Source organism: Eriocheir sinensis, unplaced genomic scaffold (genome assembly GCF_024679095.1).
Source record: "Eriocheir sinensis breed Jianghai 21 unplaced genomic scaffold, ASM2467909v1 Scaffold1361, whole genome shotgun sequence".
Classification (NCBI taxonomy): Eukaryota; Metazoa; Arthropoda; class Malacostraca; order Decapoda; family Varunidae; genus Eriocheir; species Eriocheir sinensis.
The window spans coordinates 47,501-59,624 of NW_026110697.1; the positions used below are offsets into that span (position 1 = coordinate 47,501).

At 45.1% G+C, this 12,124-nt stretch overlaps 1 protein-coding gene across 1 annotated transcript in view; it reads left to right on the forward strand.

Moving 5' to 3' along the window:
• Positions 1-11,839, forward strand: part of LOC126989885 (uncharacterized) — a 43,414-nt gene extending 31,575 nt beyond the window's left edge. Inside the window, exons 3-4 of the mRNA XM_050848506.1 lie at positions 4,515-4,694; positions 11,454-11,839. Of these exons, the coding sequence (XP_050704463.1) occupies positions 4,515-4,694; positions 11,454-11,587 (314 nt within the window). The 3' untranslated portion in view covers positions 11,588-11,839. The remainder of the gene's footprint in view (positions 1-4,514; positions 4,695-11,453) is intronic.
• Positions 11,840-12,124: the final 285 nt, after the last annotated feature.

Genomic DNA, 12,124 nt, shown 5'->3' on the forward strand with positions numbered 1-12,124 from the left:
ATAGCAGGCAAAATGAAGGCCAAAAAGGCAAAGAACATCTTAGTTACTGGATTGTGTAATTCTTCCAGTACTGATGAAGCAACAGCCATACCATCTTCCAAGGCAGCTCTTGTAAAATAGAGTGTAAGTGCAGGCCATTGCTCCAGGATTCTTCTTACAACCTCCTCTAACGACAACCAGCGGGTACAACTTGGGTGTAGAATTTTATGAGGTTGAGTCTCAGTGAATATTTGAAATTCAGTATACTCTGAGAGTCTTTTGGGGCTGTTCATTATGTATGAATGCACATTCCTGGCTAATTCTTCGATCCGATGTGGAAGTTCCTTGCAGGCATTAGATGCACACAAGTGCATCGAATGGCAGACGCAACCTTGAACAAAAAGGGCAGGAACTCTTTCTTTCAGTAGTGCTTGTACACCTGCTCTGCCACCCATCATAACACTTGCATTGTCACTTGCAAAGCCAATCAAGTTTTCTACAGGAATTCCATGCTTATCAAAAAAGTTTACTAGTGAAGTGTATATGCCCCGGGCTGTGCAGTCTTCCACTTCCATTAAACACAAAAACTTATCTTGAGTTCTCTGAATTTCTAGATCATAAAAACGACCAATAAGTACAAGATGTTTTGTTGTTGACAAATCGGTCGACTCGTCTATGATCAAGGAAAACATGGTTTTCTTCAAGTGAGATATTAAGTTATTAAAGTAACTAGGGCCCATTAGTTCCTTAAAAAGAGATGTGGCTTTTGTTCTCGCACACTTTACTGAACTTGCAATTTTTGAGTCAGGTGCTGCATTTGCCACAAGTCCTGGCAAATGATCCATAATGGCAATAGGCAAGTTATGCTCTGCAACAAAAGCACACAACTTTAGTTCTGATGCAGCAACTTGCTTTTCAAAACTTGATGACACTGATGGTTGAAAAAAGGACGTCAGTTTCTTTGATTTATCCCTGGACTCTAAGTTTTTCATGTGCTTTTCAGTCTTACTGTGTCTTTCTAATAGAGTTACGCTCCCTGCTAATTCACAATTACACACACTACAGTATGCTTTATCTGAATTTTTACTTTTGCATATCCAGGATGAAAACCTTTTATCATGCGCCCATTTCTCTTGAAATTTATGCTCATATTTTGTTTTCTTTTTAGGTGTGCCAGCGTCACTGTCTTCATCACTACTATGTCTTCTTTCTGCGCTCATTTTTGTTTCAAAACTTGTGAGATCCAAGACTGTAGGTATTATGTGAACGAAAAAAATTAATGCGGTGTCACTCGTACACGGAGTTAATCCATAGGCCGCCGAGGAAAGACTGAGTGAAATACGGTTGCAAGCCGTGTACAGGACAGAGACGTGTACAGGACAGGTACAGGGGCGCCCGACGAACGCTGTGGTGCCACGTATCCACTTGCCTTATATCCTTCTTATCATATTATATTCTCTTTGTCAAATGTACTTAGTACCAAATTTAGTCATATTATGTTAAAGTTGTACCAAAAGTACTTAAGACTCCTTAATGTACCGAATTTGGTACGTTAGTACCAAAAACGGCAACACTGCTGACGCGCCGAGCAGCCGCGGGGCCGCGGGCAGCCGCCAGCCGGGCACGTATTATATTTTCTTCACGAATCGCAGTAAAGATGGAATTTAGATTCTACAAAAGGAGATTTTAGATGGAGGATGAAGTTACTATAAATATAGTGTGCGAAGTGGGTTGGAGAAGAGATGAACCACGGAAAAGGGAATTACTGTCTCGTGTCACTGTCTTTTGAACGACGCCTGTATAGTAATAACGGAAGTGGAATGTACATAGAGATACGTTTAGCACTTATATAAAAGGTGCTCAGAGAGGGGTTCGAACCGAGATAATTAATGTTTGTCTTAATATATTCCTCAGCCACTTGCATTCTAATATTACAAACGGCATGCCTTGTTTGTGGATAAATCTTTTGGATTATACACTTTATGCAATTAACTCCTCCTCCTCCTCTTCTTCTTCTTCTTTATCTTTTTTCTTTCTTTATTTTCCTCCCCCCACCCCCTCCCCGCGCCCTAACAGTCTCTTTCCCTCACATTCTCATTACCGTTCTCTTCACCCTACTTGCATAATTTTCGTCTCTTCTTCCAGGTCCTTTTAAACTGTCCTTATTGGCAACTTTATTCTTTCCATCTTTATTATTTTTTACCTTCACAATTTATATTTTCCTGTTTTTCATTATCCTTCGTTTTTTTAATTGATTTTACCTTCAGCTACATTATTCTTTCCATCATGATATATTTCTATTTTAACATTTTTTTGTTATCCTGTTCTTTATTCTCCTGTTTTAGTTCATGTATTTAACCTTTAGCTAATTTAATCTTACTGTTATTCTTTTTTTGCTTGGACCTTTTTTTTTCTTTTTTTTTCTTCTTAGTCCTCTTCCTCTTTTGCTACCTACTTAATCTTCTCCCTCTTCGAATCCGTGTTTCTTGTACCTGGTTCCTTTACTTTCTATGTTTTTATCACAATTATTTTTTCAGTTACTTTTTTCGTCTTCCTCTTCTTTTTTTTGCCGTCTATACTCCATCCGCTTCCTCTTCGTTATCTCCACATCTCTTTTCCGTGTTCCAAATTCCTTTACTTCTTTCCTAATCTCATTGCCTACCAGATAAGGAAGACAGAAAAATATCAATCCCTTACGACTCTTTTTTCCTAGTCTTCCTCCTCCTCCTCCCCCTCACTGCATCAGAACTTTTGCAATTCTCTCAAATCTTTCAACATATTCCTCCAATCCCTTAAACGACGGACAAAGAGGAGGTAGTGGAAGTCAATAGCCAGGATCTAAACTGTTATTCATTCCACTCTTCCTCTTCGTCTTCCTGTCTCACTCTTCCTTCTTCTCCTCCTGAGCCTCCTTCATGTAACGTTGAATCATGTTCTACTGATCCTAATGTTTCTTCGATTCTCCTAGTTCGGCAGATAAGAGAGAGAGAGAGGTCAATATTGTAGTCCTCATCCTCTTTCTCCTTCTCTTCGTCTTCTTTTTCTCCTGCTTCTAAAATCACGAGTTATCCATTTCTTTCCTAGCTATAGTGAATCCACGAGGAACTGGCGGATTGGGGGGTTTCTGCGGGGGTGTCTCCTCCCGTACCACACTGCCACATCTCTTGTCTCCAATTGTGGGATTAGAGTCAAGGTGTTAAGTGGACCACCATTAGCCTCCCTTCATTTCCTTCTCCTCCTCCTCCTCCTTTCTCTCTCTCTCTCTCTCTCTCTCTCTCTCTCTCTCTCTCTCTCTCTCTCTCTCTCTCTCTCTTCTTCGGGGACGAGAATACAGGCTGTCTTGGTGACCTGTTCGTCATGCACTCATGATCCAGTTTGGCGCAGACTCTTTCAATAGTTCTTTCACTAACATTAGTGGCTCTTGCTGTTCTTGCAGTTACTCTTGTAAGTGGTATGATAAATCCTCTGTTGTGTTTTTCATCTAAAAAGTACTTGTTTACATTGTAAATGAGTTCTTTCTCGCGGCTGTGCAGCCAACGACGTGGAGAGGCAGGGAGAGGGAGTGAGGGGAGAGGCAGAGGCGGGAGCGGGCCACCCATGGGCCCACCTGCTGACCCTTCCATGACCTTGAGAGAAGTGACCTGGGCTCTGGATGTGGAGAATGACAACGTTAGAATACAACACTGTCAAGTGTTGTGGTATTTATACAAAATATTTGTTATTATCTTAAAAACGAAACAATCTTAACGCTATATGACCTTATTGGATTATCCAATTATTTAATTAAATTCATTTAAAGGTAGTAAATAGCTGACATATGAGAGGAAGCGAGAAGTGCTGAGAGTGTGTGGCAAGGTGCGGGGCGGGGCTGACCAAGGCCTTGGGCTGACCCGCACCTCTCACCCCCCAATCCGCCAGTTCCTCCTGGATTGACTATAACACGTTCTACTCGTCCCCTTAACAAAAAGATGGTAAAAAATAATTGGCGTACGTTATCTACTTTTTTATCCGCCCTTTATTCCCTTATCATCCTGGCTTCACATTAATCAGTACTTCTAATTTCAATTGTAACGACAAAATTATTACTTTCTGCTTTTCTCATTTTCTCAGCCTCTTTTCACCCACTGTTATTACTGTCATTAACTCCTCGTTTGATTTTGATTTTTAAAGCATCAAAACCCATCCATTTCAACTCGTTCCTTTTATTCCTCATCTTTCTCCAAGTTCTCCTCCTTCTGCTCGTCTTTTTCCTTCTCCTCAACGGATCGGAGCCTCACCAATCCCTTCCTATCACTATTTTTTTTTTATATATAGCAATCACACCTTTCCTTACTCCCTCGCCCTACAAACAAGACAGTGGAGACTGAAACCAAACCCCATTACAGCTCCCTTCCTTCTCTCTCACCAAACGCTCCGTATCCTTAGTAGCCTCTCAGTACCCTCCTCAGCAATCACGCCTGTCTTTCTCACTTTCCCTACAAACAAGAAGACAGGTATTATCAACCACAACTCCATCTCCTCTCTCCTCCCCGCAGCCAAGGAGGAGCTGGTAGAGATCAACGCCGGGGGTCGGGGCGGCGTGCAGCTGGTGACGGACAAGAACTCGGGCACCAGCTGGCTCCTGGTCACCCACGCTACCTGGAGGGACGCCGGGAACTACACGTGCGCGCCCGTGCACGCTACGCCCGCCTCGGTGTCCGTCCACGTGCTCGACGGTGGGTGTGAGGGGACGTGGGGAGTGCATGTGTGTAAGAAGGGGAGGGGGGGGCGTAGTGTGTTGGAAGGTGAGGAAGGTGTGTGAGTGGGAGGGGAGGTCTTAGGGGAGATGAAGGGTGTTTTTATGTAGTGGGAGGAGGATGGGTGTGTGCAGGGGTGCTTGTTTGTGTGTCAAGGGGGAGATTAGATAAATAAATAGATACAAAGAGAGAGAGAAACATTATCAGACTACATTACCATTATTTCCAATCTTGCGGGACAAACATAAAAACTACACACACACACACACACACACACAGCTGCTTCGCTGATGAGGTTTCAGACGTTCCCAAGAGTTCCTCATTTACTCCTCCCTCCCACCTGGCTGCTCTCTCTCTCTCTCTCTCTCTCTCTCTCTCTCTCTCTCTCTCTCTCTCTCTCTCTCTCTCTCTCTCTCTCTCTCTCTCTCTCCCCCCCCCCCACACACACACACACACACATATATATATATATATATATATATATATATATATATATATATATATATATATATATATATATATATATATATATATATATATATATATATAAACTTCACAAATTATATATATACATACATAGGGCTACATACATAAAGAAATAGCTTAGTATGAAAGAAGAGCCGGATAACTGATGGAGATAATGAAAACTGGTGAAGGTCATGGATTATACAAACACAATTCCTATCAAAACTTATATATTAATCACACAAGCTGTACAGGTGTACGTGTCTCCACATAGAACCAACAAATTCTAAGCCATAAACGGTCTGAAAGAGGCTGGCTAGTTGTGTACACGTGACACGTTCAAACTTGCCCTTTCCGTCACAGCACTTTACCCAGGCCGCTGCCGTTGCAAGCACTCGGCTGCTGCAGCGCCTCCCATGAAGCAGCTAAGTGCAGGTCCAGTGTGAGTCCAGTCGTGCCAGTGGAAGCACCAAAAGCAAACCAGTCTCCATCACGGTCACTTTGTTCCACACATGATACTTAATTGGTTTCCGGTATGGCTTCTTCGTAGTGTCTTACAATTGGTCTGTGAGCGAACAAACTTGTTGTGTTGAACTGTATAACGGACCGAAGTTCCCAAAGACGCGTTGCCATGCACAGAACAAACGATAACACACACACACACACACACACGAAGGGGCCGCACGTGGTCGGCAGGCGTGTGTAAAGGTGCACCACGTAGTGTCCCGCCCGCCTCACCGTGCCACCAGGGCCTGCAAGCGGCGGGACACGCCCGTTACGTCCTCCTCACTGATGCCGCTGCTCGACAGGGAGGACAGAAGAGCCGGGGAGATCTCCGCGCTATTGTCGCCGCCACCTGCACTCCACGCCTCCCCGTCGCCTGCAACTGCCTCCTGCACCGTCAGTCCGCCGCTGTGCTCCTTCACTGCCTGCCGCATCTCCTTCGGTAGCTCTTCTACCTTGAGAACTCTTTCTCCCTGAATCTTCAAGCCGTGCAGAGCTCTGAGGGCATCCGTGCCTCTGTCCTGCGGGAAGCCGTGCACCGCCGCCATCCCCGCCACCGCCGCCACAACCATCAGGAGAGTCGTGCTGGCCATCTCGCTGCCGCCTCGCCGGTGCGCGGGCTGTGACGGGCCGACGGCTTGCCTCGGGGTGTGTGGGCCTGCCTCGGGGTGCGCCGGCCTGCCTGCTGTAGCCGCGTGTGTGCCGGGTGCTGACGAAGACGAAGGGACACTGAGCGGCTGTGTGCGCGGCCTCGTCACGTCCACAAAACTGGCAGTCCCTCGCCCTCGGCTCGGGCGGCCGGACCTCGGACCTCCCCAGGCAGGTAGCGAGGGCGGAGTGGCGCCGTGGCGGGAGGGGAGGGACGGAGGGGGGGGAGGTAGGGAACGGGAGGAGCACCGACCGCATCAAGCGATGACAGCCACTCCCGCCACACTTGTGTGTGTGTGTGTGTGTGTGTGTGAGAGATTCACCACGTCCTGTTCAAGAGCTGGACTCGTCATCGCCAGAATCCTCCCGATTAGAACTCATTAATCGATCTTTGGCTACTGCCGGGACCTTCACACACCCCATCCCCCTTGTTCGAAGGGGGTCTTGTCAGTTAAAAAAAAAAATCCCGGGATAATAAACTATTTTTGCTATGTGCTCAAGTTTTGCTTCCCTTCAGTTTTTTTTTTTTTCGCTCTTTATTTACCTTTCTTATCCTTCCTCTAGCATATAAGTTCTGGCCTTGTTTCCATCGTTCTGCTTTCTTTCATTATTTGTTATCTGCCTTTTTTCATTTTACTGATACTCTTCTTGGTCCACTTCTGTATATTCCTTTTTTTTATCTTGCTTCAAAAAATTCGAATCTTGTTCTTTCATTTGTAGCCCTATGAAAATCTTATTTTTGATTCCATTCTTACGATTCTTTTCTTAAAATCCTTTTGTCTCTCTTCTCTTTTGCTCTTTCTCTTCTTTGGCTTCCTCCCTTAATTAATCCCCTCTGAATGTACTCCTCCTCTTCTTCCTCCTCCTCCTCGTTATCCCATTCCTCTAATCCCTTTATTCCATCCCATCTGGTTATTTTGTATCCTCAATCGCCTTTTATTCAATTCCCCTTAGACGGATGTTCCCAAATCCGTTTTAGGCTATTCCTCTTCGGCGCTTCGTTCCTCTGATCCTCTTTATTTGACTTTTTGACTTCCGTGCCTTCCGCCCCTCCTGATCCTCTTGTTTTATCTTTTATCTCTCTCCTTTCTTCGTGTGTGCTGCTGCTGCTCTTCCTTCTCTTGTTTTGAATCCCTTGTTCATAATTTTGTTTTTTATCTGATTCATTTTTTTTTTTTTTTACCTTTATTTAACGTTATATATTTCTCCCTCCTTAACATTTCTCCCGCCTTAAAAATTTTCCCGTTATCTGATTTCCAACGCCATCTTTATTTTGTTCTCTGTGTGACCTACTACTGCTACTACTGCCTTACTCTCATATATTATTAGTTTTTTCCCACTCTTCTATCTTAGTTATGTTCTTTGTGTGGCTGTATCGTGGTGTTAGACCTTGCCATGGGAAGAGAATAGTAGGTAGGAAGACACCTACCGAACGGGCGCAAGCCACTCCCGGTGAGGTATATATGGAAGGTGAGAAGGGAGCTGAAGCCCTCCAAAGACCCTTCCCATGTCCTCACTAACCGTTTCCCTATTGTCTCACCAACACCGGAGAGTAGTTCAACATGCTCTCTAAAGACAGATCCTCTCTTTATCCACACCACACTACATTCACATAACATATACACCTTTTTCCAAAATTCAAAATTCAAAATGGCTCAATTAAGCAATGCCTCGGAGTCCCCGCCTGAAGGGACCACAAATTCCCCCAGGGAGGACTCCCCTTCTGGCTGCCGACCCGAGAGGTGTCTTGATAACTCCTCGAACCTCTTTCTTCTCAATTTCTGCAACATTCGCGGTCTTCGCTCTAATTTTCATTCTGTGGAACATCATCTCTCCTCCTCTAAACCTCACCTTCTCTTCCTTACCGAAACACAGGTTTCTGAGGCTACTGACAGCAATCTCTACTCTGTTCCCTCCTACTATCTCTATCCTAAATTTCAATCCAAAGCTGGATGTTGCGCCTACGTGCGCAACGACATCACTTGCTCTCGTGCCCACGACCTTGACTCTTCTGAATTTTCCACCATCTGGTTACTTCACTGTCATTCTATTACTAAATACATCTGTGCTGTTTATCTCTCACCTAACTCTACCAACTATGTAAAATTCTTTGACTATTTGAATTCTAAAGTGGAGCACATCTTGACCCACTCTCTCTTCGCTGAAATCTCCATCCTAGGAGATTTCAATGTTCACCACCAGCTTTGGCTTTCATCCTCTTTCACTGACCATCCTGGCGAACAAGCCTACAACTTTGCTATCCTCAACGACCTAGAGCAGTTGGTCCAGCACCCTACACGTATTCCTGACCGTCTTGGAGATCGGCCCAACATTCTAGACCTCTTCCTTACCTCAAACCCTTCTGCTTATTCTGTCAAACTGTTCTCTCCGTTGGGCTCCGATCACAATCTTATTTCTGCATCCTGTCCTATCGCTCCTGTACATCCTCTGGACCCACCGAAGAGGCGATGCTTCTGGCATTTTGCTTCAGCTCGGTGGGACGACCTGAGGATGTACTTTTCCGATTTCCCGTGGAATGATTGTTGCTTCCAGGATAGAGACCCCTCTGTGTGTGCTCAGCGCATCACAGAGGTGATTGTCTCTGGAATGGAGGCATACATTCCTCGTTCTTTCTCTACTCCTCACGCTAAAAAGCCTTGGTTTAATCACGCTTGTTCTCGTGCTGTCAATGATAGAGAGGTAGCTCACAAAAGATACCAGAGCCTTCAAACTAATGCTAATTATGAACTTTACATTTCTGCCCGAAATCGTGCCAAATCTATTCTCCGACTAACCAAAAATTCTTTCATTAATAGAAAATGTCAAAACCTTGCTTTCTCTAACTCTTACAGTGACTTCTGGCATCTAGCCAAAAACATCTCCTCCAACTTCACTTCTTCATCTTTCCCTCCACTACTCAGTCCTGACGGCAACACTGCCGTCTCATCTATCTCTAAGGCTGAACTCTTCTCTCAAACTTTTTCTAAAAACTCCACTCTGGACGATTCTGGGCATATTCCTCCTACTCATCCCCCCTCTGACTCCTTTATGCCTGTTATAAAGATTCTTCAAAATGATGTTTTTTATGCCCTCTCTGGCCTCAATCCTCAGAAGGCTTATGGACCTGATGGAGTGCCTCCTATTGTCCTTAAAAACTGTGCCTCCGTGCTGTCACCCTGCCTGGTCAAACTCTTTCGCCTCTGCCTGTCAACATCTACCTTTCCTTCTTGCTGGAAGTATGCCTTCACACAGCCTGTACCTAAGAAGGGTGACCGCTCCAATCCCTCAAACTACCGTCCTATTGCTTTACTTTCTTGTCTATCTAAAGCTTTTGAGTCAATCCTTAACCGTAAGATTCAAAAGCACCTTTCCACATCTGACCTTCTATCTGATCGCCAGTATGGGTTCCGCAAGGGGCGTTCTACTGGTGATCTCCTAGCCTTCTTAACTGACTCTTGGTCATCCTCTCTTAGCCGTTTCGGTGAAACTTTTGCTATTGCGCTGGACATATCAAAAGCTTTTGATAGGGTCTGGCACAAATCTTTGCTTTCTAAACTACCCTCCTACGGTTTCTATCCTTCTCTCTGTACCTTTATCTCCAGTTTCCTTTCTGACCGTTCTATTTCTGCCGTGGTAGACGGTCACTGTTCTTCCCCTAAATCTATTAACAGTGGTGTCCCACAGGGTTCTGTCCTATCTCCCACTCTTTTTCTGTTGTTCATTGATGATCTTCTTTCCAAAACGAACTGTCCTATCCATTCCTACGCCGATGATTCCACTCTTCATTATTCAACTTCTTTTAATAGAAGACCCACCCTTCAGGAACTTAACGACTCAAGGCTGGAGGCTGCAGAACGCTTAGCCTCAGACCTTACTATTATTTCCGATTGGGGCAAGAAGAACCTGGTGTCCTTCAACGCCTCAAAAACACAGTTTCTCCACCTATCCACTCGACACAATCTTCCAAACAACTATCCCCTATTCTTTGACAACACCCAGCTATCACCTTCCTCAACACTAAACATCCTCGGTCTATCCTTAACTCAAAATCTCAACTGGAAACTTCATATCTCATCTCTTACTAAATCAGCTTCCTCGAGGCTGGGCGTTCTGTACCGTCTCCGCCAGTTCTTCTCCCCTGCACAGTTGCTGTCCATATACAGGGGCCTTGTCCGCCCTCGTATGGAGTATGCATCTCATGTGTGGGGGGGCTCCACTCACACAGCTCTTCTGGACAGAGTGGAGGCAAAGGCTCTTCGTCTCATCAGCTCTCCTCCTCATACTGATAGTCTTTTACCTCTTAAATTCCGCCGCAATGTTGCCTCTCTTTCTATCTTCTATCGATATTTTAACGCTGACTGCTCTTCTGAACTTGCTAACTGCATGCCTCACCCCCTCCAGCGGCCCCGCTGCACTCGACTTTCTACTCATGCTCATCCCTATACTGTCCAAACCCCTTATGCAAGAGTTAACCAGCATCTTCACTCTTTCATCCCTCACGCTGGTAAACTCTGGAACAATCTTCCTTCATCTGTATTTCCTCCTGCCTACGACTTGAACTCTTTCAAGAGGAGGGTATCAGGACACCTCTCCTCCCGAAACTGACTTATCTTTCGGCCACCTCTTTGGATTCTTTTTAGGAGCAGCGAGTAGCGGGCTTTTTTTTTTTTATTAATGTTTACTTTTTTATGCCCTTGAGCTGTCTCCTTTGCTCAAAAAAAAAAAAAAAAAAAAAAAAATATCCTTCCTTCCCGAACGTTATGTATTCCATATCATTTTTCGTTTTTATTCCATTTATCTTAGTTCTTTTTATTTCGTTCACTATTAGTTTTTCGTTCTTTTCAATATTAGTTTTCTTTCTCATGACCACTATTTGTTCTCTTTCTTTCACTATTCGTTTGTACTTCTGGCCACTTGCAAACTCCTTACGTTCTTGTTTTTATGTATCCTCTTTAGTCTTTAAAATACTAATTCTTCCTTTCCTCATCAGACTCAGACTCTTTACTGGCCACTTGCAGACTCCTTATGTTGTTATGGAGTCTCGTTTTTTTGTCTTTGAAACATAACTCTGCCTTCCCCCACCGCTGCGTGCCCTTGATCCCCGTTCCTTTCCCCCAGAAGAGGCTCCAGCCGAGCTCCAAAACGACCCCCAGCCGAGCCGGGCCCAGACGTCCACCCAAGGAACGCCAGGTCTCCCGCTGCTCCTGCTGGGGCTTCACCGTCTGCTGGGGCGCGACGGGGCGAGAACGTGGTGACTCTGGGCTCTCCTGGCGGCCTGTCTAGTGCTCCCCAGCGCCGTCAGGAGTACGAGTGGCCTTCAGGACGCCTCTCGGACTAATATAGAAGCAGAAGGATCGGTAACAGTTGCCGCGAGGCATGGGAACAAAGTCCTTGGCGTCACGCTCTTAAGGAAACCGGAACTGGAAGGTGATTTGGGGATACCCTTGGGTTTCTATACTTCCTCTTCTCTCTTTCCATCCTACACTCCCTTCTCTTCCTCCTCCTTCGTCTATTATACTCCATCCTTCTCATCATCGTTGGAATCCTATACTATTTCCTCTTCCTCCTCCTCCTCCTCCTCCTCCTCCTTCATCTTCTATCCTTCATCTTCCACCTTTGATTAGACAGTTAGTGCAGCTTGTCACAAACAGTCTCGTAAGGACCATCAGGTCTGCTGTTGTTTGTTCTTTCTTTGTGTTCTTTTGTGTTCCTTTGTGTTCCTCCTCCTCCTCCTCCCGAAGGCACCATCACAAACCATGCTATGTTCCGACGCCCACGTGCTTTGATCTAAC